At 41.5% G+C, this 25,608-nt stretch overlaps 1 protein-coding gene across 5 annotated transcripts in view; it reads right to left on the minus strand.

Moving 5' to 3' along the window:
- The window catches only part of LOC106560286 (adhesion G protein-coupled receptor B3), a 352,944-nt gene that overhangs the window by 131,934 nt on the left and 195,402 nt on the right, over positions 1 to 25,608 (minus strand). For all 5 annotated transcript variants that reach the window (XM_082964912.1, XM_082964910.1, XM_082964911.1 and 2 more), the window contains 2 exons: positions 20,457 to 20,559; positions 19,429 to 19,472 (listed from right to left, as the gene is read on the minus strand). In XM_082964912.1, coding sequence (XP_082821038.1) covers positions 19,429 to 19,472; positions 20,457 to 20,559 — 147 coding nt within the window. The remainder of the gene's footprint in view (positions 1 to 19,428; positions 19,473 to 20,456; positions 20,560 to 25,608) is intronic.

Below are 25,608 nucleotides of genomic sequence, written 5' to 3' on the forward strand. Positions count from 1 at the left end.
ATTATTCACCCAGCAACAATTATTTAATGAGAAAGGAACAAGGCAAGTAAATTAAATCCCTCACTTCATCCCACACACACACACACACACACACACACACACACACACACACACACACACACACACACACACACACACACACACACACACACACACACACACACACACACACACACATAATTAATATTCATAACTCGAAATTCATAATATACAAACTGTCTCTATAGCATTGGCCTATTTACAACACATTGTTCAGTTATTGTAAGCAAGTTAATGCCAGTGATTCCTAGTAGTAGGTTACTAACTAATCTCGTCCATCTGCCAGCTCTCTTGCTGTCAAACAAACAATTCGAGCCTGGAGACGACTTTAGCGACTAATTAGAGACGATGAGTGAAATACGGAAAAGAGTGGCTATTAGCTGATCATAGCGAATTATGAGGTAAATCTGCTGGTTAGCTAGCTAGTTAGCTATGCTGTCAAAATTTTTTGTTCATGATTTAAGTTTGTTCTGCTGGTGACATCTCCCTCTTACTAACAAACACTCGAATTGCCCCTTTTCTGTCCATAACAGAGACAAAAGTAGCCTACCAGTATTCAAGCTCACCGCCTGTAACCAGCACAGCGCACTGCATGCAGAAGTCAGAGATGAGTGCGCGCTTGAGGGCGGGGGACGGGTATAATTGCCAATATTGAAGATAAATTAAATTAGCTGGTTTGATGTGCAATTCGTTACATTTAAAATATATATATGTGCATGTGGAAACCAGCTTTTCACAATGAAGACATATAGGATGCACTCAACAGGTTGCCAAGTCATCTCTATGGAGGATAGACCTACTCATAACTGAGTCAAAGGCAGTTAGTGTTTAAATGTAAACTGTTTCAGTTCATGTTTTATTGTAAACTGATTCAGTTCATGTTTAAATGTAAACTGATTCAGTAATGTTTTTAATGTGAACTGATTCAGTTATCATTTTAATGTAAACTGATGAAGTTAATGTTTTATTGTAACGGCTGTCGTAGCTCTGAACATTAAAGAAAAAATAACAAACAAACAGCCAACAGTTCTGTCAGGTACAGAAAACTAAACAGAAGACAACTACCCACAAACACAGGTGGAAAAAAACCCTACTTAAGTATGATCTCCAATTAAGTATGATCTCCAATTAGAAACAACGAGGACCAGCTGCCTCTAATTGGAGTTCATCCCAAAAAACATCAACATAGAAATAGAAAACTAGAACCTAAACATAGAACTACAAAACATAGAAAAACACAAAACACCCTCTGTCACGCCCTGACCTACTCTACCATAGAAAATAACATCTTACTATGGTCAGGACGTGACATTTATTGTAAACTGATTCAGTTCATGGTTAAATGTAAACTGATTCAGTAATTTTTTTATGTGAACTGATTCAGTTAATGTTTTAATGTAAACGGATTACTTTAATGTTTTATTGTAAACTGATTCAGTTAATGTTTAAATGTAAACTGATTAAATCGTTTTTTAATGTGAACTGATTCAGTTAATGTTTTAATATAAACTGATTAATTTCATATTTAATGTTAACTGATTCAATTAATGTTTAAATGTAAACTGATTCAGTTAATGTTTTTAATGTAAACTGATTCAGTTAATGTTTTAATGTAAAATTATTCTGTTAATGTTTTAATGTAAAGTGATTTAGTTAATGTTTTAGTGTAAAATTATTCAGTTCATGTTTAAATGTAAACTGATTCAGTAATGTTTAATGCAAACTGATTCATTTAATATTTAAATGTAAACTGATTCAGTTAGTGTTTAAATGTAAACTGATTCAGTTAGTGTTTAAATGTAAATTGATTCAGTTAATATTTTAATGTAAACTGATTCAGTTAGTGTTTAAATGTAAACTTATTCAGTTAGTGTTTAAATGTAAACTCATTCAGTTAATGTTTTAATGTAAACTGATTCAGTTAGTGTTTAAATGTAAACTTATTCAGTTAGTTTAAATGTAAACTCATTCAGTTAGTGTTTAAATGTAAACTGATTCAGTTAGTGTTTAAATGTAAACTGATTCAGTTAGTGTTTAAATGTAAACTCATTCAGTTAATGTTTTAATGTAAACTGATTCAGTTAGTGTTTAAATGTAAACTTATTCAGTTAATTTAAATGTAAACTCATTCAGTTAGTGTTTAAATGTAAACTGATTCAGTTTAGAGGGGACATTCTTGACCCAAATTGCTATAGACCTATATCCATCCTACCCTGCCTTTCCAAGGTCTTCGAAAGCCAAGTCAACAAACAGATTACCGACCATTTCGAATCCCACCGCACCTTCTCCGCTATGCAATCTGGTTTCAGAGCTGGTCATGGGTGTACCTCAGCCACGCTCAAGGTCCTAAACGATATCGTAACCGCCATCGATAAGAAACAATACTGTGCTGCCGTTTTCATTGACCTGGCCAAAGCTTTCGACTCTGTCAATCACCACATCCTCATTGGCAGGCTCAATAGCCTTGGTTTCTCTAATGATTGCATCGCCTGGTTCACCAACTACTTCTCTGATAGAGTTCAGTGTGTCAAATCGGAGGGCCTGTTGTCCGGACCTCTGGCAGTCTCTATGGGGGTGCCACAGGGTTCAATTCTTGGGCCAACTCTTTTCTCTGTATACATCAATGATGTCACTCTTGCTGCTGGTGAGTCTCTGATCCACCTCTACGCAGACGACACCATTCTGTATACTTCTGGCCCTTCTTAACAACCCTCCAGACGAGCTTCAATGCCATACAACTCTCCTTCCGTGGCCTCCAACTGCTCCTAAATACAAGTAAAACTAAATGCATGCTCTTCAACCGATCGCTGCCTGCACCTGCCCGCCTGTCCTGCATCACTACTCTGGACGGTTCTGACTTAGAATATGTGGACAACTACAAATACCTAGGTGTCTGATTAGACTGTAAACTCTCCTTCCAGACTCACATCAAACATCTCCAATCAAAAGTTAAATCAAGAATTGGCTTCCTATTTCGCAACAAAGCATCCTTCACTCATGCTGCCAAACATACCCTCGTAAAACTGACCATCCTACCGATCCTCGACTTTGGCGATGTCATTTACAAAATAGCCTCCAATACCCTACTCAACAAACTGGATGCAGTCTATCACAGTGCCATCCGTTTTGTCACCAAAGCCCCATATACTACCCACCACTGCGACCTGTATGCTCTCGTTGGCTGGCCTTCGCTTCATAATCGTCGCCAAACCCACTGGCTCCAGGTCATCTACAAGACCCTGCTAGGTAAAGTCCCCCCTTATCTCCGCTCACTGGTCACCATAGCAGCACCCACCTGTAGCACGCGCTCCAGCAGGTATATCTCTCTGGTCACCCCCAAAGCCAATTCCTCCTTTGGCCGTCTCTCTTTACAGTTCTCTGCTGCCAATGACTGGAACGAACTACAAAAATCTCTGAAACTGGAAACACTTATCTCCCTCACTAGCTTTAAGCACAAGCTGTAGCCCATCTATAATTTAGCCCAAACAACTACCTCTTCCCCTACTGTATTTATTTATTTTATTTATTTTATTTTGCTCCTTTGCACCCCATTATCTCTATTTCTACTTTGCACTTTCTTCTACTACAAATCTACCATTCCAGTGTTTTACTTGCTATATTGTATTTACTTTGCCACCATGGACTTTTTTTGCCTTTACCTCCCTTATCTCATCTCATTTGCTCACATTGTACATAGACTTATTTTTCTACTGTATTATTGACTGTATATTTGTTTTACTCCATGTGTAACTCTGTGTTGTTGTATGTTGTCGAACTGCTTTGCTTTATCTTGGCCAGGTCGCAATTGTAAATGAGAACTTGTTCTCAACTTGCCTACCTGGTTAAATAAAGGTGAAAAAAAAAAAATTAAGTTAGTGTTTAAATGTAAACTGATTCAGTTAGTGTTTAAATGTAAACTGATTCAGTTAGTGTTTAAATGTAAACTGATTCAGTTAGTGTTTAAATGTAAACTGATTCAGTTAGTCTTTAAATGTAAACTGATTCAGTTAATGTAGGAGAGTGGGAGCAGATTCATCTGCATAATATGACCAACAGTATAAATAGCTGTGCACTGACCCACACATTATTGTGATACAGTCAAACCATCATTATTTTACTAATATAATTCATTCAAATGTTATGGCTCTGCTGTCCCTATAGATCAACCAGTCAGATGGGGAAAAATTGCACGAGGTCATCATGAATGTGTTGGTAAGTCCTTGCTGACATCAAGGTTGTCCATGACTCTTTCTCAAATGACTCCTAACATGGCCCAGGGTAACACTAGTCATGACTGTAAGGGGTAGAATATGTGTCCCAAATGGCATCCTATTCCCTATGTGCACTATATAGGCAATAGGGTGGCATTTAGGACGAAGTAATGTACTCAGACACTGAAGGGGTGTAGAGAAATGTACTTTGGGTACCACTTTACTTGTATCTATAATGCTTTATAACTTGTTACAAGCTTGTATAAGCCTGCATAATGTCTTACAAGGTTTATAACATGTAAAATAACATACCATTTCCATGTTTTACATGTATGTATAGGGGATTGTATAGGAGGTATTTATGTACCCTGAATAATGGAATTGCATCATACAAGAGTACAACTTTCATTTTAATGTGAGTCAATTACAGCTGTCAATTAATAAAATACGGCCCACATGAACATTTTTGAAAATGTCTGTGCCCCAGTTTAATCCCCCTTGAAATTCATTAACTACTGAATGTTCTCATCTAATACTATATGAGAACATTATTCAAGCTCATATCTGTCTGCTCCACATCCTGGAAGTCCTACTAGTCCGGCAACAATCACTAACCAAGACACAGGACACCGTCACAAACCGTTGTAGTTCACTACTTTTCACCAGGGTGCCCATAGGGCTGTGGTCAAAAGTAGTGCACTATATATGGAATAGGGTGCCATTTGGGATACAGTCAAAGAGATATCAAATCCTTTTAATCAGGTATTTAGCAGTAACATTGCACAAGGTCTCCTCACTTAAGGTAGCTAACACAGGAGTACATTTGAGATGGCTGACACTGTCATCACGCTTTACAGCTTCCACTTATGTCCGAAATTAGAGAAATTGGCAAAGTGTGTCCAAAGTCATTTCTCCTGTACTTAACATCCAGGAGACACAACTCTGCTGTTGCTAATTATATTTGGCTAGTCCAATGATATTTTGACATGTAATTAGTCTTTCCGCTCACCTCAAAACATGAGTCTGAGGTGAGAGAGAGGAGGAGGAGAAGGAGAGAGCAGGAGAAGAAGAGAGCATACGAGAGGAGAGGAAATGGAGGAAGAAGAGGAGCAGCAGGAGGAGGAGTTATGTTAGGGGTATATCACTAAGATAGGGGATGAGCAGTCTGCTTCTGTTTTCAGAGCACATAGTAAACATATACAGATGGCATACGTACAGTACATACCATTTAGCAGATAGGCCTAGAGTAAGTGACTATATGTCACATCCTGACCATAGAAAGCTGTTATTTTCAATGGTCGAGTAGGTCAGGGCATGACAGGGGGGTGTTCTAGTCTAGTTTTTCTATCCGGTCAGGTTCTAGTTTTGTATTTCTATGTTGGGTTTTGTTTGGGATGATCTCCAATTAGAGGCAGCTGGTCCTCGTTGTCTCAAATTGGAGATCATACTTAAGTAGGGCTTTTTTTTTCACCTGGTTTTGTGGGAGATTGTCTTTGAGGTAGTGTATGTTTCACCTCTGCGTCACGGTTTGTTGTTTTGTTATTCAGTTTATTTATATGTATTGCATAGTTTCACAGTTCAATAAAAACGTGGAACGATAATCGCGCTGCACTTTGGTCTGCTCCTTCCTACGACAAACATGACACTAATGTTTTATATTTCAATATTTGCTGTAACACGTGACTGTGAATGCTGCTGGGTGTGAATGTGGTGTAGGGGAATGAAGGTGCAAATGTAAGACAAGTTGCTGAGGTGGAAACCATAAAGTTGAAACTTTAGAGGGAGGAAACTCCACACGATTCAAGAGTTCTACGTTCACATCTGTTAACTCTGATCACAGTGGCTGAGGTGAGAGCCTCAGTGGGAAGCGAGGACCTTTAGTGAAACTCCCATCTGATTCTGGCTTTATATTCAGCGGGTCTTTCTTCATTTAATGAGCAGGTCCAAAGCCTCGGACTATACCTCAGATAACCCTTCATGGGTGGTACACTGCAACCCGTTGCACCTCAGCTAACCCTTCATGGGTGGTGGACTGCAACCCGTTGCACCTCAGCTAACCCTTCATGGGTGGTACACTGCAACCCGTTGCACCTCAGCTGACCCTCCATGGGTGGTAGACTATAACAAGTTACACTATATCTCAGCTAACTCGTTAAGGGCGATAGACTGTAACAAGGCCTAGTTATTTCATGTTCATGAACGGTGCATTTTACCTAATGAAACCCATAGCGGCTAGCAAATGCAATACTTTACCCCACTAACTATAGAAACAATGTAGATTTTTTCACGTCAGGGGAATTTAGCGAAACAAAGTTGGGATCCTGAGGGGCACAGCTGTCTTAAGGCACTGCATTACAGTGCTAGAGGCATCACTACAGACCTGGGTTCGATCCTGGGTCTGAAAAATGTCAGCCTATTTGCAACCCACCTCCTTGTTTCCATGTTGGTGTGTTGCACTTACATTCAGTCCAGTATGAATCACATGATTATGAAGGCATCCATGTATGAAAGTGTGTGTTCTTACTTTAAATGTATGTAGTTCTGTCCCTCTGGTGTTCTTGTCTATTCATGTTCTGTATTATGTCATGTTTCATGTTTTGTGTGGACCCCAGGAAGAGTATCTGCTGCTTTAGCACTGGCTAATAGGGAGCCTAATAAAATACTACATACAAAATAATGACCATAGTGGACATACAGATGTAGGATCTTAATTTAAACCAGTTTGCTAGAGGCTGAAAATAATCCTGCAGAAACAGGAAATTTGAATTATTATGTGGATTATAATTAATGAATATTTTCGTAAGGGAAAATTAAGTCTGACATTTCAAAGTGGAAATTACAAACCTTTTTAAACCTCAAATACATTAGACGTTATACATTTCCTACATTGCATGACATTTCTCCTGCATCAGGGTGATCAAATTAAGATCTGTATGCATATACAATGCACACTAGAAGGGGAGGGGAGAATGCATGCCACATAGATGGTCTGGTTTTGATGAGATGCATTCCAAATGGCATTTGGGACTCGCCTTGATAAATACTCTGCCATCAGACATGATATCCCTTCTAATAGCGTGATAGAGTCAGGTGCCTTGGTAGTGGACAGCACCATTCAGACCACGGCTCCTTGACCACACGTATAACCAACGTTACATCAGCCAATCACAGACATTTAATGATGCACTTAACCCACACAGAACAGGGTCTGTATTAATAATGTCCATGTAATCAATGTAAACCCACACAGAACAGGGTCTGTATTAATAATGTCCATGTAATCAATGTAAACCACACAGAACAGGGTCTGTTTTAATAATGTCCATGTAATCAATGTAAACCCACACAGAACAGGGTCTGTATTAATAATGTCCATGTAATCAATGTAAACCCACACAGAACAGGGTCTGTATTAATAATGTCCATGTAATCAATGTAAAACTTTGATCAGTGGTTGTTTCCCAAATGGCACCCTGTTCCCTATATAGTGCACTACTATACCAGCTACTGTAAACCATGGTGGTAGCAGTAGCATGTGTGCCTTTTTGATCAGTTGGCTGGAACTGTTTGAGGGTTACAATTTTGTGGAGTTCATGAACCCATAAAGTACACAGATGTACAATGCAATGTTTTCGCACACATATGTCGTTCGGGGAAGACAGCATGACCTGCAAACTGTTGATTGCACCCACAGTTTTATTGTGTAATGTTTGGACTCGGGGTGAATCAACAGTGGCTGGTATCTATCTATCATCTGGATTCTCTGCACCTGTCTGAATGTCTCTCTTACTGAGGGTGTCCATGACTGTAGTCATAGTGAGGCGATGCCTTAGTGGATATCCTGCTATCCTCTCCTGTCCTGTCCTGTCCTTTCATTTCCTGTCCTTTCCCATCCTGTCCTATCCTTTCCTATCCTTCCCTGTCCTATCCTTTCCTTTCCTGTCCTGTCCTGTCCTGTCCTATCCTTTCCTATCCTTCCCTGTCCTGTCCTATCCTTTCCTATCCTTCCCTGTCCTGTCCTGTCCTATCCTTTCCTTTCCTGTCCTGTCCTACCCTTCCCTGTCCTATCCTTTCCTTTCCTGTCCTGTCCTGTCCTGTCCTATCCTTTCCTATCCTTCCCTGTCCTGTCCTATCCTTTCCTATCCTTCCCTGTCCTGTCCTGTCCTATCCTTTCCTTTCCTGTCCTGTCCTACCCTTTCCTGTCCTATCTTTGGTATTTTTGGTATTTTATGAGGATCCCCTTTAGATGTTGCAAAAGCAGCACCTTCTCTTCGTGGGGTCCACACAAAACATGAAACATGACATAATACAGAACATTCATAGACAAGAACAGAACTATATCAATTTAGAAAAGGCACAAGTAGCCTATGCTAGACAACCATTTTCAAGTATTGCCATAGATTTTCAAGCAGATTTCAGTCAAAATTGTAACTCGGCCACTCAGGAACATTCACTATCTTCTTGGTAAGCAACTCCAGTGTAGATTTTGGCCTTTTGTTTTAGGTTATTGTCCTGCTGAAAGGTTAATTCATCTCCCAGTGTCTGTTAAAAAGCTGACTGAACCAAGTTTGCTTATCTCCATTCCGTTTATTTTTTATCCTGAAAAACTCCCCAGTCCTTAACGATTACAAGCATACCCATAACAATGATGCAGCCACCGCTATGGTTGAAAATATGGAGAAAGGGAAAGGAAAGGGAAAAGGGATACCTAGAATGATACTCAGTAATGTGTTGTACTGGATTTGCTCCAAACATAACAGCTTGTATTCAGGACAAAACGTTTTTTTGCAATGTTACTTTAGTGCCTTGTTGAAAACCGGATGCGTGTTTTGGAATATTTTTATACTGTACAGGCTTCCTTCTTTTCACTCTGTCATTTAGGTTAGTATTGTGGAGTAACTACAATGTTGTTGATCCATCCTCAGTTTTCTCCTATCACAACCATTAAACTCTGTAACTGTTTTAAAGTCACCACTGAAATCCCTTAACGGTTTCCTTCCTCTCCGGCAACTGAGGACGCCTGTATCTTTGTAGTGACTGGGTGTATTGATACACCATCCAAAGTTTAGTTAATAACTTCACCATGCTCAAAGGGATATTCCATGTCTGCTTTTTGTATATGTACCAATCTACCAATAGGTGCCCTTCTTTGCGAGGCATTAGAATCTGTGTTTGAAATTCACTGCTTGACTGAGGGACCTTACAGATAATTGTATGTGTGGGGTACAGAGATGAGGTAGTCATAAAAAAATAATGTGAATCACTATTATTGCACACACAGTGAGTCAATGCAACATATTATGTGACTTGTGAAGCAAATTTTTACTCTTGAACATATTTAGGCTTGCCATAACAAAGGGGTTGAATACTTAAACTTGAATGTAATCCCTTTTTGAATTCAGGCTGTAACACAACAACATTTGGAAAAAGTCAAGGGCTGTGAATACTTCACTTTTTAATATTGTTTTGCTTCATTGGCCTGAGCTATTGTTAGTTTGAATTCGAGACCAGACTGATCTCAGTTTGTCAGTGTCAGAATAGCCAATCATTTCGTTATATTTGTGTGGTGTAAAAAACAAAACAAAGACCTGGGCCTATGATTTCTTAATCCAGCCCTGTCTATGCAGTGGAGCAGAGAACAAACAGGAAATGGAATAGTATCTCCCCCTTAGCAGGAGAAACCCGAGTCTATCTTCCTTACTTATGTTAGTCAGCGTTAGTCTGTTTGGTAAATATCTTGGATACAAAGACTTTAACATGCTTTAGACAGCATTGGTTGCCATGGTTTCAGTCCTGTGTTGCGGGAGTGGTGATGTTCCAATGTTACAGATGCAATCTCTTCAGGAGGAATGTATTCAGGAGGAAAGTATTCAGGAGGAAAGTATTCAGGAGGAAAACTTATTGGAAAGACAAACTACTTCTTTTTTTGTATTCCCCTTTGCTTAATCATCATGTTTTTTCTGATTATCCATGCCTGTTGTATTTGACAACCCTTTACACAAAATGACAGCAAATCAGAATTTAGGCATGCATGATCACGCATACCAGATGCAGAGGACAGGATTGGAGGGTATAATACATACACTCATGTATTCTAACTGTTTTCCTGCACAAATTAATGTTGGTTCCCTTTGCTGGGTACACAAGTTAACCAACAAATTAATTGATTTACACATAAACCATCAGACAAACAGATTACTGATGACAAGAATAAACAAAACACAAACAAATATATTAGATTGTTATGAATTATGCATGAGTTCTACTTTGCTTGGACAAGCTTGTTGCCAAGAAACCAACTTGTGTTTAGTCAATTCCAGTTGAAATAACATCCTCCTCCAGGTGACGTTCCCCTGGTTCACAGTCGCTGTCCCTTAAACTCTTTCAGCCGACAGGAGAAATACTACTGGACCTGAATCTATTCAAAAAGCTCCAATTATTCCCAAGAGACCAGAGAGTTGTGTGGCCCCTGATTCAATAGGAATTTAATTTGGTTGAATGTGCTTTAGTTTTCTTATCTGCCACTGAGTGGAGAAGAGAACCCATTTCTCTCGCTGTAACTCATATTGCAGCAGAAGCACAGTACAATTTTCACATTTTAGAGTTATTAAAATTAAAAAGCAGCCATATTCAATATACAAAATGGGGCTGCTGAGAATAACTGCAGCTATTTTGTACTGGAAGATGTAAAATCTGAATTCCTGTAGAATATTATATATTATCCCACAGGGATCATACTATATTTTGTACTGGAAGATGTAAAATCTGAATTCCTGTAGAATGTTATATATTATCCCACAGGGATCATACTGTATGTCACCTATGATAGATACTGTATACCCCAGCGGTGCAACGTTGAAATGACCTCATTACAACATGATTCAAACCAGAACTGGTTGAAAAATTGTTCAAGTAATGTCATTGTGGTCAATTTTCCCTACCAGGAAGTAGATATATTAGCAGGCAAGGTAAATGTAGGCAAACAACCCTCAAGTGTCTGTTTATATGTACTTCCATAGGCCTGTAGTGACAAGCATAATCACATCATCCAACATAATTTTTTCTTCTGTTTTCTCCTGTATTGTTTTTCTATCTGACTGTTTACGCCTCTGGGTAGTTCTAACCAATGTCCCTGTCACCCACCCTCACTGTGAGCATTGTTTGGTAAAGGGAGAGGGTTGTGGGGGGCTACAACTGGGCTGAGCTGTCCTATAGGTGTGCCCCAGAGAGAGGGTGGTGGGGGGATACACCTGGGCTGAGCTGTCCTATAGGTGTGCCCCAGAGAGAGGGTGGTGGGGGGGATACACCTGGGCTGAGCTGTCCTATAGGTGTGCCCCAGAGAGAGGGTGGTGGGGGATACACCTGGGCTGAGCTGTCCTATAGGTGTGCCCCAGAGAGAGGGTGGTGGGGGGATACACCTGGGCTGAGCTGTCCTATAGGTGTGCCCCAGAGAGAAGGTGGTGGGGGGGATACACCTGGGCTGAGCTGTCCTATAGGTGTGCCCCAGAGAGAGGGTGGTGGGGGGGGATACACCTGGGCTGAGCTGTACTATAGGTGTGCCCCAGAGAGAAGGTGGTGGGGGGGATACACTGGGCTGAGCTCTCCTATAGGTGTGCCCCAGAGAGAGGGTGGTGGGGGGGATACACCTGGGCTGAGCTGTCCTATAGGTGTGCCCCAGAGAGAGGGTGGTGGGGGGGATACACCTGGGCTGAGCTGTCCTATAGGTGTGCCCCAGAGAGAGGGTGGTGGGGGATACACCTGGGCTGAGCTGTCCTATAGGTGTGCCCCAGAGAGAGGGTGGTGGGGGGATACACCTGGGCTGAGCTGTCCTATAGGTGTGCCCCAGAGAGAGGGTGGTGGGGGGGATACACTGGGCTGAGCTGTCCTATAGGTGTGCCCCAGAGAGAGGGTGGTGGGGGATACACCTGGGCTGAGCTGTCCTATAGGTGTGCCCCAGAGAGAGGGTGGTGGGGGGGATACACCTGGGCTGAGCTGTCCTATAGGTGTGCCCCAGAGAGAGGGTGGTGGGGGGATACACCTGGGCTGAGCTGTCCTATAGGTGTGCCCCAGAGAGAGGGTGGTGGGGGGATACACCTGGGCTGAGCTGTCCTATAGGTGTGCCCCAGAGAGAGGGTGGTGGGGGATACACCTGGGCTGAGCTGTCCTATAGGTGTGCCCCAGAGAGAGGGTGGTGGGGGATACACCTGGGCTGAGCTGTCCTATAGGTGTGCCCCAGAGAGAAGGTGGTGGGGGGGATACACCTGGGCTGAGCTGTCCTATAGGTGTGCCCCAGAGAGAGGGTGGTGGGGGGGATACACCTGGGCTGAGCTGTCCTATAGGTGTGCCCCAGAGAGAGGGTGGTGGGGGGATACACCTGGGCTGAGCTGTCCTATAGGTGTGCCCCAGAGAGAGGGTGGTGGGGGGGATACACCTGGGCTGAGCTGTCCTATAGGTGTGCCCCAGAGAGAGGGTGGTGGGGGGATACACCTGGGCTGAGCTGTCCTATAGGTGTGCCCCAGAGAGAGGGTGGTGGGGGGGATACACCTGGGCTGAGCTGTCCTATAGGTGTGCCCCAGAGAGAGGGTGGTGGGGGGATACACCTGGGCTGAGCTGTCCTATAGGTGTGCCCCAGAGAGAGGGTGGTGGGGGGGATACACCTGGGCTGAGCTGTCCTATAGGTGTGCCCCAGAGAGAGGGTGGTGGGGGGGATACACCTGGGCTGAGCTGTCCTATAGGTGTGCCCCAGAGAGAGGGTGGTGGGGGATACACCTGGGCTGAGCTGTCCTATAGGTGTGCCCCAGAGAGAGGGTGGTGGGGGGATACACCTGGGCTTAGCTGTCCTATAGGTGTGCCCCAGAGAGAGGGTGGTGGGGGGGATACACCTGGGCTGAGCTGTCCTATAGGTGTGCCCCAGAGAGAGGGTGGTGGGGGGGATACACCTGGGCTGAGCTGTCCTATAGGTGTGCCCCAGAGAGAGGGTGGTGGGGGGGATACACCTGGGCTGAGCTGTCCTATAGGTGTGCCCCAGAGAGAGGGTGGTGGGGGGGGATACACCTGGGCTGAGCTGTCCTATAGGTGTGCCCCAGAGAGAGGGTGGTGGGGGGATACACCTGGGCTGAGCTGTCCTATACGTGTGCCCCAGAGAGAGGGAGGGAGAAGGTGAGGGACATAGAGAGAGAGGATGAAAGAGAGAGGGGGAGGGAGAGAGAGATGGAGAAGGGAAGGGAGAGAGAGCAAAAGAGTGAGAGAGAGGGAGAAAAAGAGAGAGAGGAGAAGGAGAGAGTGAGATGCTCCATTCCTCCACCAGTGCTGCGCTGTCCTACAGTTGTGCCCTAGGTGGCATCGAGGAGGAGTCACACAGTGAAACACGGAACACAGGCGGTGACCCGATCATGTAGGTTCACGCTATACAACATTCGCAGTGTACAACCCTGCCTTACACAGGAAGCGGTGCAGGTCCTAATCCAGGCACTTGTCATCTCCCATCTGGATTACTGCAACTCCCTGTTTGCGGGGCTCCCTGCCTGTGCCATTAAACCCCTACAACTCATCCAGAACGCCGCAGCCCGTCTGGTGTTCAACCTTCCCAAGTTCTCTCACGTCACCCCGCTCCTCCACACACTCCACTGGCTTCCAGTTGAAGCTCGCATCTGCTACAAGACCATGGTGCTTGCCTACGGAGCTGTGAGGGGAACGGCACATCCGTACCTTCAGGCTCTGATCAGGCCCTACAACCAAACAAGGGCACTGCGTTCATCCACCTCTGGCCTGCTCGCCTCCCTACCTCTGCGGAAGCACAGTTCCCGCTCAGCCCAGTCAAAACTGTTCGCTGCTCTGGCACCCCAATGGTGGAACAAGCTCCCTCACGACGCCAGGACAGTGGAGTCAATCACCACATTCCGGAGGCACCTGAAACCCCACCTCTTTAAGGAATACCTGGGATAGGATAAAGTAATCCTTCTAACCCCCCTCCCCCCCCCCAAAAAAGATATAGATGTACTATTGTAAAGTGGTTGTTCTACTGGATATCATAAGGTGAATGCAGCAATTTGTAAGTCGCTCTGGATAAGAGCGTCTGCTAAATGACGTAAATGTAAATGTAAACACATGGTGCCTCTACTCTGGGTAAAGTTGCTGCCTCTCAGCAGGATAGAACACACAGTATAGAAGAATAGAAGGATAGAAGACATGGATAGAATGATATAAGGATAGAACACACAGTATAGAAGAATAGAAGGATAGAACACACGGGATAGAAGGATAGAAGGATAGAACACACAGTAAAGAAGGATAGAAGGATAGAACACACGGGATAGAAGGATAGAATGAAAGAACACACAGGATAGAAAGATAGAATGATAGAACACACAGCATAGAAGGATAGAACACACAGGAGAGAAGGATAGAACACACAGGATAGAAGGATAGAACACACAGGATAGAAGGATAGAACTGTCACGCTCGTCGTCGGTGAAGGAGGACCAAAACGCAGCAGACATGCGGTTGTTCATTTTGAACATTTATTAACTCCAAAATGAACAGAAAAATAACAAAAGAGAACGAACGATAAACTGACAGTCCTGTAACGTTGACACACACTAAACACGGAACAATCTCCCACCAATGACAAACACAAACACACCCTAATATATGGGACTCTCAATCAAAGGCAAATAGACAACACCTGCCTTCAACTGAGAGTCCCAACCCCAATTAACCAAACATAGAAACAGACACACTAGACTCAACATAGAATACATGAAAACCAAACAGTGCCCAAAAACCCCGGAATACTTAAATCAAATGCCCCTTCAACAAACACACCACCCCGAACCACATAAAACGAATACCCTCTGCCACGTCCTGACCAAACTACAATACCAATTAACCTTACACTGGCCAGGACGTGACAAGAACGCAGAGGATAGAAGGATAGAACACACAGGATAGAAGGATAGAACACACAGGATAGAAGGATAGAAGTGTCATGACGTTGGCCTGTGGGTAAGGTTTATGACCCCCCCCCATAAATACCTTTTACCACTTCCCCTCTCTGAATCTACTGAAGGACTTGAATAGCCTGTGTTAAATATAGAGAGTCTGGGAACATCAAACAAATGGGGAAAGGTACCACATATTTTGTTAATAAAACCAGTTGGAAATATGCTTGGGAACGTAATGAGTATGTATGTCAGTTCGGTTGTCATCTGAGACATTATGACTGATGACAGGACGACATAAACTGTATCTGAGAAAGTATACACCCTCTAGTTATCAGAGTCACATGGAATTGTTATGCAATTGAAATGTTTGATATTGAAAATGTTTGTTAGGAGATGAAATGTAATTTTAGCTTCCGAATGAGAGATTTGGGTTTTCATAAGGAAAGTGCCCTGCTCGATCAGTGGCCCAACCCTGTGAAGAGACAGGGGTTATAAACGATGAAACACCTCCCTCCACTATATAATCCTTTGACGAAAAGATAACCAGGTTGGTTCCAGTACGGGAGGTCTGCAGCCTCTACGTTAGAAGGACACACATGTCAAGTACAGAACTAAGCCAACCTCGGCGTGAGCTCTGGTATGAACTGGTATGAACTTTGAGCTTATTCACTACAGAAGTGCTACTTCCTAGCCGTTGAGTTAGCAGCGGCCGCTGCTTACGTGGGCTAGGAAAGGACGGACGACGGATCCAGTCTAACAACCAGACGAAGATACCACCACGTATCCAATCGACCACCATTGACATTCTTCCGAAAACAGGGAGATCTGTTGGCCAACCCGGCCAGCATCTACGACCAATCTACCGAAGTGCAGCTCAGAGTAAATATTTATTGCATTTTCCTTTTCCAAATGGGCGGTAATTTAGAATGCATAAGATAATGTATTTACGATAGCATAGCTGCTGTTTCTCTGTTCCTAAATCTTCCCGCTCTTTCATTCAAGCCCAACCCCCTTTCCTTTGTGTAGCCGTCATATCTGTTCCGTCTACCGGGACGTTTTCTGTATGACATCATTGTATTCTGTGTATTTGTAATTCTGTGTGATTAGTTAGGTATTTAGTAAATAAATAATTAAACCCAATTTTGTATTGCTGATTCAACTTGTTAGCCAGGGTTCGTGAAGATAACCAAGAATTTTCAACTTTCATTATGAGACTGAAAATAAAACAAGGGTTAATATTGACTGCTGTCGATGTAAAATATTACAAAGTATTTTAAGAGTTTATTCGGAAGATAACGGCTCTATAAACGTTCTTCCGTGGTGCCCCGACTTTCTAGTTAATTACATTTACATGATTAGCTTAATCAGGTAATATTAATTACAGAGAAATCATTTTATAAGTTAGCATGTCATATCACTTAATCCGGCATAGCCAAAGACACGACAGAAGGATAGAACACACAGGATAGAAGGATAGAACACACAGGATAGAAGGATAGAACACACAGGATAGAAGGATAGAAGGATAGAACACACAGGATAGAAGGATAGAACACACAGGATAGAAGGACAGAACACACAGGATAGAAGGATAAAACACACAGGATAGAAGGATAGAAGGATAGAACACACAGGATAGAAGGATAGAAGGATAGAACACACAGGATAGAAGGATAGAACACACAGGATAGAAGTACAGGACACACAGGATAGAAGGACAGAACACACAGGATAGAAGGATAGAACACACAGGATAGAAGGATAGAACACACAGGATAGAAGGATAGAACACACAGGATAGAAGGATAGAACACACAGGCTAGAAGGATAGAACACACAGGATAGAAGGATAGAACACACAGGATAGAAGGACAGAACACACAGGATAAAAGGATAGAACACACAGGATAGAAGGATAGAACACACAGGATAGAAGGATAGAACACACAGGATAGAAGGACAGAACACACAGGATAGAAGGACAGAACACACAGGATAGAAGGATAGAACACACAGGATAGAAGGATAGAACACACAGGATAGAAGGATAGAACACACAGGATATAAGGATAGAACACACAGGATAGAAGGATAGAACACACAGGATAGAAGGATAGAACACACAGGATAAAAGGATAGAACACACAGGATAAAAGGATAGAACACACAGGATAGAAGGATAGAACACACAGGATAGAAGGATAGAACACACAGGATAGAAGGATAGAACACACAGGATAGGATAGAACACACAGGATAGAAGGATAGAACACACAGGATAGAAGGATAGAACACACAGGATAGGATAGAACACACAGGATAGAAGGATAGAACACACAGGATAGAAGGATAGAACACACAGGATAGAAGGACAGAACACACAGGATAGAAGGATAGAACACACAGGATAGAAGGATAGAACACACAGGATAGAAGGATAGAACACACAGGATAGGATAGAACACACAGGATAGAAGGATAGAACACACAGGATAGAAGGATAGAACACACAGGATAGAAGGACAGAACACACAGGATAGAAGGATAGAACACACAGGATAGAAGGATAGAACACACAGGATAGAAGGATAGAACACACAGGATAGAAGGATAGAACACACAGGATAGAAGGATAGAACACACAGGATAGAAGGATAGAACACACAGGATAGAAGGATAGAACACACAGGATAGAAGGATAGAACACACAGGATAGAAGGACAGAACACACAGGATAGAAGGATAGAACACACAGGATAGAAGGAACTAATGAGTCATGAAGAACAATGTTTCTGAAAGCTGTGAGGGAGTCCTGTCTCAATGTTCAAATAATAAGAATGTTTAAAATATTTCAGAAACAGATGAAGGGAACTGTATGGGATATATAGTTGACGTTATCTGTTGACATTCTTCAATTTAAACCTTGTACATATGTAGGATCTTAATTTGGTCACTCTTTTGTAACTGAGAATTTTCCTATACAGCAGGAAATTCAACTTGTATTTCATTTGAGTTTAAGAAGGCTTCTAAAGTTTGTTATTTCCTCTTTGAAATTTCAGACTTGCTTTCCCTTCACGAAAATAGTATCAACCCCTACAAAAATGTCCATGAATTATAATCCACATAATAATTAACATTTCCTGTTGCTGCAGCATTATTTTTCTTGCTGTTACAAACTGGTTAAAATTAAGGTGCTACACAGGATAAGCTATGCTATCTAGTCCTTTCAGATGAGGATTAAGAAACCAGAATAAGAAAGCAGGTTAAATTAAATAGAGGTAAGATTTGAGTCTAATGTATATAATGATGGTATATTTTCTGACGCACAATGTGTAAGGAACAAAGAACACAAGGAACAAATAATGATGGCATTGAAACCAGCTTCTATCAAATCACTGAGTTCCTTGATATTCCAGCGGCACAAAGGATCTTTCATTCGATTTACCCTTATCAGTGTGCTATTACGGCTGTAATACAATGGCTGAAATACAACACTGAGGACAAAAGATGCATTCAAAACCTACATTGAATTTCCTCTGGCCTTCGCCGCTTATTGTCTCATACAATTGCTGAATAATAGGTGCCTGTAGCTGAATGAAATACAGGTACCCTGTATGGGAAATAATAGGGGATCGGTGATTTAATGTCCCTGTTCCTCTCATTTTATTGTACGTTGTCAAGAGAAAAGTCAGACTGCGTCCCTATTTCCTATGAAGTGCCCAGGTTTTGGTCAACAGTAGTTCACGATGAAGGCAAAAGTCAAACTGCATCCCTGTTTACTATAAAGTGCCCAGGCTTTAGTCAAACGTAGTGCACGAGAAAGGGAACAGGATGCCGTTTGGGATGCAGACCCAGACTTAATTCCCCGATGTTATTTAGAAGATTTATTCATTTCATCTGATTTTAATCTTCATAGGCTTTTTTTTCTGCTGAAGTAATTGTCCTCAAATCCCCTTACAGAGGACGACGGGCCCGGCACTAATAAATACAGAGTATAGGATAGTCTGAAGACATTTTGAGTAGGATTGCGTACAGTACACTTTGCCAAGAGTAAGCACCCTTGAACCTCTTAGAAGATGGACAAAACAGTGTTTTCATCTTCAGAGCATTTAGAAATGTAGTTTATATCAATAGAAATCAAAACGGTAATTCCATACATAACAGATACATCAACATCACCATGGATTAGAGAAGAGCAAGGAGAAAACAGCAAAAAGGAAAGCTTGTTCACTTACATGACGCTGTTATCCCACAGTGCACAGTAAGGACTCAGGGTACCCTGCATAACCAAGAAGAAGAGAGCACGCTGAAAACCTTCACTCATTGTTAGATAACCACATCAAAATGACCAAAGCCTCACAGATAGTAGATTCTACTCGGAATTATCCAAGAATAACTCACTAAACAAATTGTTATTTTAACTAACGGCTATGGCGAGACCTCTTTAGATTGCAGTTCAGGGTTAAAATGTAAAATGCCAATGAGAATTGGTTGCAGTTTCACTTTGAATCACTTTAGCCTCAATTAGCGTTGAAGAACCCAACAATGGCTACAGCCACATGTTTAGAGTGCATTAGCCAACAAACAATGGTAGAGTCATTGATTCAATAACTCATTTGCAGGCGCCCAGTGTAGCAGGTGTGTCATGAGAGAGAGAGAGAGAGAGAGAGAGAACACTGACATGGCACTGTCCAGATAATTACAAGGACAAGCTCTCTTTACAACCCTGGCCTTTTGGTTAATCTCTGAGATAAAGACGATCGTTCAGAGGTGATGCAAAGCAGCATGTCATTGTCAGAGCCCATATATTTCAACTTGTCCTCCTGATTCAGATCTGGGCCTGTATTTATCAAGCGTCTTAGAGTAGCACTGCTGATCTGGGGTCAGTTTTGCCTTTTAGAATAAAATGAATTAGGTTAATATGGACAGGGAGGACCTGATCCTAGATCAGCACTCGTACTCTGAGATGCTTTGTGAATATAGGTCCAGATATACAGTATCTTCTCTGTACAATTAACTTTTTGTAACCGTGTTTTAGTGTGGACTCAGTTACATGGATTGCCGTCATGTAACTGGGTCCAATGTATCAGTTACACGATTAGCTGATTGGATAGCTATTAAACATCTGCCTTCTCTGTATCGCTTGTATGCCTTTTCAAGAAGTGAGGGAGTCTTGGGCAAGTACTTACATTGTGAGGAGGTCATTCTTCCCCTCGATGAATTAAAATGAAAGATGAAAGGTGAATAAAATAAAGGTTCTTACGTTGGCCAGGTGAGCCAGCTCGATCTCCAGGTGGGACTCTGTTATCCTGGGCTCTGGTCTCACTGTGACAGCGATGACCTTGGAGCTCACCGCCGTGTGGTTCCTGGGTGGAAAACAGAGTGATGTACAGCATGAGATGGACACTGATTGGAAGTTGTGTCACTTAGGCACTGCTACACAAATACAGTATGTTCGGTCCCACTTTAAACAAAGTGCATCTTATAAAGGTTATATATAGCTTCATAATGGCTTCATAATCACTACATAAAGGCTTCATAAGCACTACATAAATGCTTCACAATCATACAAACCATATGATTAAACTTTATGTTCTGTCTTATTATAAAGGTATATGTCAGACAAATGCATTAGTTTGTCTGTTTGCACAAAAGGTGTGTTAATAAAATGCTTGTGTGGTTTTCCCTAAATGAGTTGTGTTTCATAGACTTACCAAAGACAAAATGATATTCAATGTTTACAACATGACGCCTCATTCAGAATGTTGATACTATTGATGTACATACAGGTTTAGCTGATATTATGAATGTCCTTTGATGCAAAGAACAACACAAAATGTCATGTCACACCTCTCTGTGAGGCACTTGACAAACACACCAGCTGTGGCACTGCAGGACAAGACCTGACACACAAAATGACTCACGTGAAGCAAGTCAACCCAAATACAAGTGAACTGGAGCCCGGACAGAGTGAGAGGAGAGAAATTAGGCACTGGGGGGCCAACTTAGGGTGCGATTTCATGATCCATTTGGAGCGAGTCACAAAAGATTGAAAATAGACACGTCTGGAACTTTGGCCTTTTCTATGTTAAATTAATCACAGTGAAGTGTCTCTACCAAACAACCTGAATCTAACAGAGATCTTTAAACACTGTCTGTTTCACAAATGGCACCCAATTCCCTTTTTACTGCACTACTACAAAAGTACTGCACTGTATTCATTATGGATCCCCATTAGCTGCTGCCTTCCTGGGGTCCAGAGAATAGGGTGCCATTTGGGACGCATTCCGTGCCGCTCCCTCATCTCATGCAGCGTATATCTAGTCTAGCTCCACAGCAAAGCAAGACAAATCCCCAAACCAACTTCAAATGACACGCCTCCTCTCCTTTTGTCTAGCGTTAGCTTATTTACTTCCTGAAAATAGATATGGGGGGGGGGGATTCTAATGCTGAATAAAAATGAATGACTTTCTCTCTAGAGTGGTAATATGTTTTGAAACATATTAATACAATGTAGCTCATGAAAGGGTGACTTGGTAGAAAGCGGTCTTGGTACACTTCTGAACCTGCCTTTCTTCTCACCTCACCTGAACTGCCCCAGAAAAGGAGAATGAAAGAGAACTACTCAAAAGGAAGTTAATTGGAGCCTTTCTACTTTTTCAGGTTCAGATCTACACTATGTCCTCTTTGCACTTTATTTGTCTTTATCTTCAAGGGAACGTGTGTCATGGGTTGGAGAACAGAGAATGTCATATTTCCTTTTCCTCTTTCATCTCTCTCTTTCATTTACCTCCTGGGGAAACAGAACAGTAGGTTGTGACACCACCAAACTGATACTACACTGACTGACTGGTTCAAATGACACCATACTCCCTATAATATAGTGCACTACATTTGACTAGGGCCCATAGGACTCTGGTCAAAAGTAGTGCTAAATGTAGGGAATAGACTGCCATTTTGGTTGCTGACTGACAGAGCCTGACCTACAGTTCTCTAGGGAGGGTCGGAGAAGGTTCTAGAGCTCTCCGCTGGGCCCAAAGATGTTCCATAGAACGTCTGGAACTCTCTAGAGCGAAAGACTGTTCGATGTTTGATCCTGGGCAAGAACACCACAATCTGGGTCAGTGTGTCTGCTGTTTCCATAAACAGGCCACATTACTAAGTCAAATATGGATGTAGGACTGGTTCACAAAGTAAACTAGTGCAGATACAACATCAATGGATGGCTTTTATAAGAGTAGAATATCAGTGACCAGTAGTAATACAATAACTATGGATGGCTTTTATAACAGTAGAATATCAGTGACCAGTAGTAATACAATAACTATGGATGGCTTTTATAAGAGTAGAATATCAGTGACCAGTAGTAATACAATAACAATGGATGGCTTTTATAACAGTAGAATATCAGTGACCAGTAGTAATACAATAACAATGGATGGCTTTTATAAGAGTAGAATATCAGTGACCAGTAGGTATACAATAACAATGGATGGCTTTTATAACAGTAGAATATCAGTGACCAGTAGTAATACAATAACTATGGATGGCTTTTATAACAGTAGAATATCAGTGACCAGTAGTAATACAATAACTATGGATGGCTTTTATAAGAGTAGAATATCAGTGACCAGTAGTAATACAATAACAATGGATGGCTTTTATAAGAGTAGAATATCAGTGACCAGTAGTAATACAATAACAATGGATGGCTTTTATAAGAGTGGAATATCAGTGACCAGTAGTAATACAACATCAATGGATGGCTTTTATAAGAGTAGAATATCAGTGACCAGTAGTAATACAATAACTATGGATGGCTTTTATAAGAGTGGAATATCAGTGACCAGTAGTAATACAACATCAATGGATGGCTTTTATAAGAGTAGAATATCAGTGACCAGTAGTAATACAATAACTATGGATGGCTTTTATAAGAGTAGAATATCAGTGACCAGTAGTAATACAACATCAATGGATGGCTTTTATAAGAGTAGAATATCAGTGACCAGAGGTAATACAACATCAATGGATGGCTTTTATAACAGTAGAATATCAGTGACCAGTGGTAATACAATAACAATGGATGGCTTTTATAAGAGTAGAATATCAGTGACCATTGGAAATCTATCTGCACTTCTAACGCTATACTTTCATCAGTAGATTATATATATTTCACTATATATCCTCCAGGACCGTCCTACAGTGGGCTAATGTATAGTTGTAGTGCAGTACTCCCAAGGAAGCTAAGAATAGCAACATAATTTCTTTGAAAGGGTCGGGTGCTGTGTTGTTTGGTTTAGTTGAGACCGGGAACAAACAAATGGTCTACGATTAAGGTTTTAAGATTTCCGATAGAAACGGGACACGTGCGTGGTTCACTGCTATGAAGAGAGACTGACTGATGGCTACGTTTCACTTCAGGTTGCTAACATTGCTGAATGTGTTATTTTGTCTTATCTGCTAATGGTTTTCCTCTCAGTGTATGAGTGCCAGTAGCAAAAGCTGTCTACTCTGTCAAAAGCAAGCTTTGTGCAACAGGAAAATAAATCTGATTGTGGGTTGTTGTAGGTAACATCTCTAGCCAGCTAGTTAACATATAGCCAGTAGCTAACTATCTAGCTATCTAGCACTGTACACTAATGATAACTAATTAAGTGAGAGAAACAATAATAGCTACCCATATGACAAAGTGAAAACATGTATTTAGAAAATGCTAATTTACAGAAAATGAAATATATAAATATCTCATTTCCGTAAGCATTCACACCTCTGAGTCAATACATGTTAGAATCCCCTTTGTAGTGACTGGGTGTATTGATACACCATCCAAAGTGTAGTTAATAACCACATGTAGTGACTGGGTGTATTGATTCACCATCCAAAGTGTAGTTAATAACCACATGTAGTGACTGGGTGTATTGATACACCATCCAAAGTGTAGTTAATAACCACATGTAGTGACTGGGTGTATTGATACACCATCCAAAGTGTAGTTAATAACCACATGTAGCGACTGGGTGTATTGATACACCATCCAAAGTGTAGTTAATAACCACATGTAGCGACTGGGTGTATTGATACACCATCCAAAGTGTAGTTAATAACCACATGTAGCGACTGGGTGTATTGATACACCATCCAAAGTGTAGTTAATAACCACACCATGTCTGCTTCAAATTTTTTTAAACATCTACCAATTAGGTGCCCTTCTTTGCAAGGCATTAGAAAATATCATTGGTCTTTTATGGAATCTGTGTTGAATCTGTGTTTGAAACTTACTGCTCGACTAAGGGATCTTACAGATAATTGTATTGTGGGGTACAGAGGTGAGGTAGTCATTCAAAAATCATGTTAAACACTATTATTTCATACAGAGTGACTCCATGCAACGTATTATGTAACTTGTTAAGCACAGTTTTACTGCTGAATTTATTTAGGCTTGCCATAAAAAAGTGGTTGAATACTTATTAAATCAAATAATTTCAGCTTTTCATTTTTAATTACTTTGTTAAAATTTCTAAAAACATAATTCCACTTTGACATTATGACACAACATCTCAATTTGAATCCATTTTAAATTCAGGCTGTAATACAACAGAATGTGGAGAAAGTAAAGGGGTGTGAATATTTTCTGAACGCACTGTATATCTTTACACCAGCAAAAGCTGATGGGTGGCATGCCCATCATAGAGTATAATGGTTCTAGCTAACTGACGTTAGCTAAGTAGAGGCTACATTCCTAGGCTCATATGGTTCTAGCTAACTAACGTTAGCTAAGTAGAGGCTACATTCCTAGGCTCATATGGTTCTAGCTAACTGACGTTAGCTAAGTAGAGGCTACATTCCTAGGCTCATATGGTTCTAGCTAACTGACGTTAGCTAAGTAGAGGCTACATTCCTAGGCTCATATGATTCTAGCTAACTGACGTTAGCTAAGTAGAGGCTACATTCCTAGGCTCATATGGTTCTAGCTAACTAACGTTAGCTAAGTAGAGACTACATTCCTAGGCTCATATGGTTCTAGCTAACTGACGTTAGCTAAGTAGAGGCTACATTCCTAGGCTCATATGGTTCTAGCTAACTAACGTTAGCTAACTAGAGGCTACATTCCTAGGCTCATATGGTTCTAGCTAACTAACGTTAGCTAACTAGAGGCTACATTCCTATGCTCATATGGTTCTAGCTAACTGACGTTAGCTAAGTAGAGGCTACATTCCTAGGCTCATATGGTTCTAGCTAACTGACGTTAGCTAAGTAGAGGCTACATTCCTAGGCTCATATGGTTCTAGCTAACTGACGTTAGCTAAGTAGAGGCTACATTCCTAGGCTCATTCTGTATCAGCATAAGAGAGAAGATTGATAGAGTCATTGCTATAATTCTAATAAAGTACTGACGTGTACAGATGTTTGTG

The sequence above is a fragment of the Salmo salar genome, chromosome 18 (assembly GCF_965601325.2).
Source record: "Salmo salar chromosome 18, fSalSal1, whole genome shotgun sequence".
Lineage (NCBI taxonomy): Eukaryota > Metazoa > Chordata > Actinopteri > Salmoniformes > Salmonidae > Salmo > Salmo salar.